Source organism: Bison bison, unplaced genomic scaffold (assembly GCF_000754665.1).
Source record: "Bison bison bison isolate TAMUID 2011002044 unplaced genomic scaffold, Bison_UMD1.0 scf7180017864374, whole genome shotgun sequence".
Classification (NCBI taxonomy): domain Eukaryota; kingdom Metazoa; phylum Chordata; class Mammalia; order Artiodactyla; family Bovidae; genus Bison; species Bison bison.
The window spans coordinates 4341134-4347101 of NW_011494946.1; the positions used below are offsets into that span (position 1 = coordinate 4341134).

The 5968-nt window shown below is 43.1% G+C and overlaps 1 protein-coding gene across 2 annotated transcripts in view; it reads left to right on the forward strand.

The window, feature by feature from the left end:
• The window catches only part of DPH3 (diphthamide biosynthesis 3), a 6293-nt gene extending 560 nt beyond the window's left edge, over nucleotides 1–5733 (forward strand). The window contains exons 2-3 of one of the 2 annotated variants that reach the window (XM_010856724.1): nucleotides 761–835; nucleotides 3065–5733. In XM_010856724.1, the coding sequence (XP_010855026.1) occupies nucleotides 761–835; nucleotides 3065–3130 (141 nt within the window). In that variant the 3' untranslated portion in view covers nucleotides 3131–5733. The remainder of the gene's footprint in view (nucleotides 1–760; nucleotides 836–3064) is intronic. The other variant, XM_010856725.1, reaches the window with a different exon arrangement.
• Nucleotides 5734–5968: the final 235 nt, after the last annotated feature.

The following is a 5968-nucleotide window of genomic DNA, read 5'->3' on the forward strand; positions in this document are numbered from 1 at the left end:
GCCCCCCCCCGCCGCTCAAGCTTCCCCTCCCTAGGATGCGTTTTGGAGGAAGGAGTGTGTTTTTGTCTTCCGAGGTGGGGGTGGGTTTTTAGACGACTGAACCATGACTCACCCTCCTGGGTGTTTTTTCCCCAAGTGACGCTTCCAGGGAAGAATGGGGCAGGCGTTTCTCTCGGGAGGTGCTTTAGGTCCTCACGTGCCTTGTGGGTTTGTCCAGTGGATGTGAGAGTTGGACTGTAAAGAAAGCTGCGCGCCGAAGAATTGATGCTTTTGAACTGAGGTATTGGAGAAGACTCTTGAGAGTCCCTTGGACTGCAAGGAGATCCAACCAGTCCATCCTAAAGGAGATCAGTCCTGAATATTCATTGGAAGGACTATGAATAGTCCAATACCTTGGACTCCAATGAAACTCCAATACCTAGGCCACCTGATGTGAAGAACTGACTTCTTGGAAAATACTCTGATGCTGGGAAAGATTGAAGGCGGGAGGAGAAGGGGACAACAGAGGATGAGATGGTTGGATGGCATCACCGACTCGATGGACATGAGTTTGAGTAAACTCCGGGAGTTGGTGATGGACAGGGAGGCCTGGTATGCTGCGATCCATGTGGTCGCAGAGAGTCAGACACGACTGAACTGAACTGCCTTGTGGGGAGGCCAGCCTCCAAGGAGCTTGCCCACAGAAGTGAGAGGGTTGGGGAGGAGGAGATCACCAAGGGAAGGCTGCGCTGACCCATACGGTGTTTAATTTTATTTATAGGAAGATTTGGAGAATGGGGAAGATGTGGCAACCTGCCCTAGCTGCTCTCTCATTATAAAAGTGATTTATGACAAGGTAAGGAGTCAGGTTTTAAAACAGGGGGAGGGGGGAGAGGGTTGCAAGAACCTCGAGCAGTCTGCCTGTGATATGTAAGTGCAGGAGATTGTTTTCTAATGGTGCGTTAGGAAAATGCTATATTTTAAAATGAATTTTAAAGAGCCATTCATGCTCCTGCTGCTGCTGCTAAGTCGCTTCAGTCGTGTGCAACTCTGTGCGACCCCATAGACGGCAGCCCACCAGGCTCCCCCGTCCCTGGGATTCTCCAGGCAAGAACACTCGGTTGGGTTGCCATTTCCTTCTCCAGTGCATGAAAGTGAAAAGTGAAAGTGAAGTTGCTCAGTCGTGTCCGACTCTTCAGGATCCCATGGACTGTAGCCTACCAGGCTCCTCTGCCCATGGGATTTTCCAGGCAAGAGTACTGGACTGGGTTGCCATTGCCTTCTCCGAGAGCCATTCATAAGCAATTGCAAATTAAAATTTTGTATTATATTGTTACTGAAAATTTTAAAAGCTCAATTTATTAACTTTTTTTGGAGAAGGCAATAAACTGTTCTTTATCTAATGAATCTTACTGGGATTACTTATTTAACAGGAAAATGATCATAAAGATTAATTGAAAGTCTTTATTCCTCCATTATTTAATAAGTAATTAGAATCGTTCAGAGTTCCTGGACTTATTTTGAAAGGAACAGTTTTATAGTATCTCTTACCTGACTTATATACAGAACTCTGTATTATCTTGTTTGAGCTGTGCCATAGTTGGAATTTTACGATTTTCATTTTAGTCTTTAACGTCCTGTTGTTTTCATCCAAAGATGTTGACAATAGAAAACAAATGTTGTGAGTGCCCCCTCACCCCCAGCTTTTGGTCAGTACTTTGAATGGAGTCTTAAGAGACTTAACATTGTATTTTCTGAGTTTGTTGTGTTTGTTGTTGTTGTTGAGATATAGTTGTCCCATAACAGTGCTTAACATTCTTAAGGATAAATTCTAAAGTGCTTATAGGCAAGGTGGGAACAAGACAGACTCCTGACAGAAACAGGCTGTAATTTAGACTGTACTTTAGCCGTTTACTGGTTTATTCTTGATTTAAATGTGTTCTGAAGAAACAGAACCAGACAAGGGTGAGCACGAGTGCTGCTGTGAGGAGAGACTGCGGCCTTAAGGCGGGTGATCGTGCGCTGAGGCTGCTGAGTGGCATCCCTGGCCTCTCCCCACTCGGTGCCAGTGGCAGCCCTCAGTATGTCAACCCAAAACGTCTCTACACATTGCCAGATGTCCCCAAAGATACAAGTAACACCTCCTTCCCACCACCCATTGAGACCCCTGTGTTAGAGCAAGAAGGCTGTTTTCAGAGGTTGAGAACATGGAGCCTCATGTTGATGGTGGACCATAAGTTCCAAAGAGCATGGTGGGAGGGTTCCAGGTGCTGGGCAGGAGTCAGAGATTGCCAGGGACAGAATAAGGCTGGTCCTTAACAGGGGTCAGACTACAGGAGATGAGGGGTAACCTGGGAGGCAGAGGTTTCTGGGGGTGGCTGGCATAAGCCAGGAGAAATCATCAGAGGTTGAACTTCATTTACAAAGTAGCTAGTTTACAGATTATCTGTGTTGGGAAACATAAAGAGCTACCCACTTTAGTTGGAACAAGTAATTTGAAGAGAACAGGTATTTGAGTGACCAAATATTGGAGAAGTAGTAGTGCAAGTAGTGATTAATACAGAACCTTAAAACATGTGTTTTGTAAATGTGATTTCCAAGAAGTGGGAGCTCTGTAGTGAAGATGGACATGTTTGTTTATAAGGTAAGGTGCGTGCGTGCTAAGTCACTTCAGTCGTGTCTTCCTATGTGATCGTATGGACTGTAGCCTGCCAGTCTCCTCTGTCCATGGGATTCTCCAGGCAAGAATACTGGAGTGAATTGCCATGCCCTCCTCCAGAGGGTCTTCCAGACCCAGGGATCAAATCCACGTCTCTTACCTCTCCTGCATTGGCAGGTGGGTTCTTTACTACTAGAGCCACCTAAGATAATAATATGGTGCATTAAATATGAATTTGGGTCTAAAAACTGGGCAAGATTATTCAAGATTATATTTCTGGTGCTGACTTTGACCAAGGATGAAGTCATAGAGCAAAGGAAAAACTTAACAGAGCAAGATTGACTGTGTAACAAAATGAAATCTTACTATTGATGCATCTGTGACACAGACACTCAGTGAGTAATGTAATTTCTTGTTCTGTCTTAGGATCAGTTCACGTGTGGAGAGACAGTCCCAGCCCCTTCCACCAACAAAGAACTAGTTAAATGCTGAAGAAGATTTTTAGGTTCTAAAACCTGAACTTGGGGAATGAGGCAAGCTGGAAAAGTCTAATGTGGAGTCACTGGCTTCTTTACGGGGACAGTCCTTTTGTGGTTTGCTGTTCATGAGAGTCTGGATTCTTTCCATCGGGTGCCAAGTTCACCTCCAATTGAAGAAGCAAGTCCACCACATGACATGCCTGGATTTTGTGCTCAAAACCTTGAATTGGAAGTGTTTCCATCCAAACATAAAAGAAGATAATTTCAAATCAGTGCTTTTTTCCCTCAGTTTTATTTTTATATCTTTACACTATTACTTCATTATCTGACAACAGCATCATCTACCTCAAAGCATTAGGTTTCTTTAACTTAAAAAGATTTTTATTTTAATCACTTAAGAAGATTTTTTAAATCAGCCCTTTCTATGCAATTTGACGTCAGCTCTTTGCTGTTGTAAACTGAAGGAAGTCAGTTGCCTCTAGTCTGTTGGGACTGCGCCTTCTACTCCCTCACCACGCTGACCTTCGTCAGGGATCTGTGTTCTGTTAAACGTGCCACTTCATTATGCTTCATATACTGGGTCCTGGTGGTGGTGCAAAGAAAAAATATACTGAGCTCACAAAGTTAGTGAGTTAAGAAGAAAAGTCAAAAAACAAAACAGTCAAAGGATATGGACTTCCCTTATCAATATTCTGCGTTTTCCTTGAAAATCAGGACAAGATAAAAAACAGCCAAAGGAAGTGAAACTGGTAACAGAACGAGAAGAGAAAACTATGCCTACTTAGTTATTTAATTAAATGCTTGAGTGCTTTTTCGAGATCAGTGCAACTAATATTTCTGTATCTGGCCTCTTGTGTGTGTATTTGTTTTTCGATAAGGCTAATGAGATTTTACTCTAGACGGGTTAACGTCAAGTCTTCGTGGCTGGTGGCTGTGCTTTCAGCACTACTACCAAATCAGTCACTAGTCCTAAAAGGTAAAGCTTTGATAACAGCCCTTGTATTTACTAAGGATGAACTTGAAAATGAGATGCCTGTTCTAATTAATTATGCCCTGAGGGCAGATATGTGCTGCGCTTAGTCGCTCAGTCTCGTCTGGCTCTTTCTGACCCCGTGGACTGCAGCCCGCCAGACTCCTCTGTCCATGGGGATTCTCCAGGCAAGAATACTGGAGTGGGTTACCATTCCCTTCTCCAGGGGATCTTCCCCACCTAGGGATCGAACCCAGGTCTCCCGTATTGCAGGCAGATTCTTTACTGACTGAGCCACCAGGAAAGCCCAAGGGCATATATAGTAAGCCTTTATAAGCTATAGCCACACATACATTCACTCTTGCAGAGAATTGTTACCCTGGAGAAAAAGAAAAATACAAAGATAGGCCATTGGTCTTCTTTGCCACAGCCATGAGAGTAGCAAGAAATAGAATCACTTGCATGGAAATTCCAAATTTCCCTTTAGGTACACACCTTTGTTGTGTGTACATAAAATTAACTGATGTCTGGTGGGTTGTTGTGGAATTGGCTCCTGCAATTAATGAGAAAAATAGCTTGCCAGAATGTGAGCATTTTATTACTAACTGATGAATGTTTTATACACTCATTGGGGGTTTAAATTAAAACAGGCCAGTGGCCTTTTTTCTCCTGCCAATGGCATAGCTATATGAAGCCATTAGACTGAGAAGTAAATCACCAAAAATTGTATGCCAAAACTGCTTGGTGCATTATATGAAGTGTACGGTGTGTTCTTGATATGTTGAGAAATCACTGTCGGGGACACCGACACCCCAGAAGTCATCCACAGTAGCTTTGAAACCAGTGGTGGCTCAAGTGAACAGAGCAGGGTGTGTGCTAACTGGTGGGGATGAATTACAAAGAGAAAAAGACTGTCCCACACTCAGATCTGATGGTTTGGTAGATACCGATAACCAATGATGAATTTCAAATAAGAACAGACATCTTTAATGTCACCTCTGCTGTGAGCGTAAGAGCAGGAAGAAAAGGTGCCCAAGTCCAAACGTCCCAGGAGACAAGCCAGTGGCACTGGTGATGAGTGATATTCAGGAATGTGATCACAGGCATGATTTCATTCCCGAAAGCAACTGAGTCACTACATTGGTTAACCACAAAGAACACATCAGGATTTAATCCTATGTTAAGCAGAAGGTAAAACCAGGGGTCTTGCAGATGTAACTAGGGTTCTGTGGGGTCCCTTGCTTAGCTTCACAGACATTTCAGAGCCCCTCTGAGGCCTGATTTGTAATCCAGCTCTGTGACCTGCTAGCTTTGTAATCTTTGGCAAGACCAGTGGGTTCCTCGTCTGTTAAAATCGGGAGACTGAATCCGGGGATTTCTAAATTCAGTACTGTAATTTCAGGCTTCGTAGTGTGCAGGAGCTGGAATGGTAATCGAAACCTTTCTAATCTAAACACTAAGATGACTTACAGAGGAAGACACTTCATTCTTCAGTAACTCCACATCAGAGGATTCTGCAGATAATTCAGTGTACACATTCAGAAACCCTTTTCTTGAAAGCCCCCAATATTTTTGATAACTGTATATACTAATTTATTACCAGTTTAAACTATTAGCATGCTGAATAAAGTCAGATTATTCACATCCATTTGTTTTCATGTGATTTTTCCTCCCCTAAATACCAGCATTATGTACTTTGTAATGTGATTATATATGAGATGGAAAATCTTTAACCTGCTTTGGGACTTTGGAGGTAGGTTTCTGTTGTGGACAATACAGTTTTTAAATAGGTTGCCACTATTACTACAGGTTGGCCACATGGGTATTGGTTCTGGATTTTTAATAGTTACTTGGGAAAAAATAAGCTTTGGATTAAGTGGC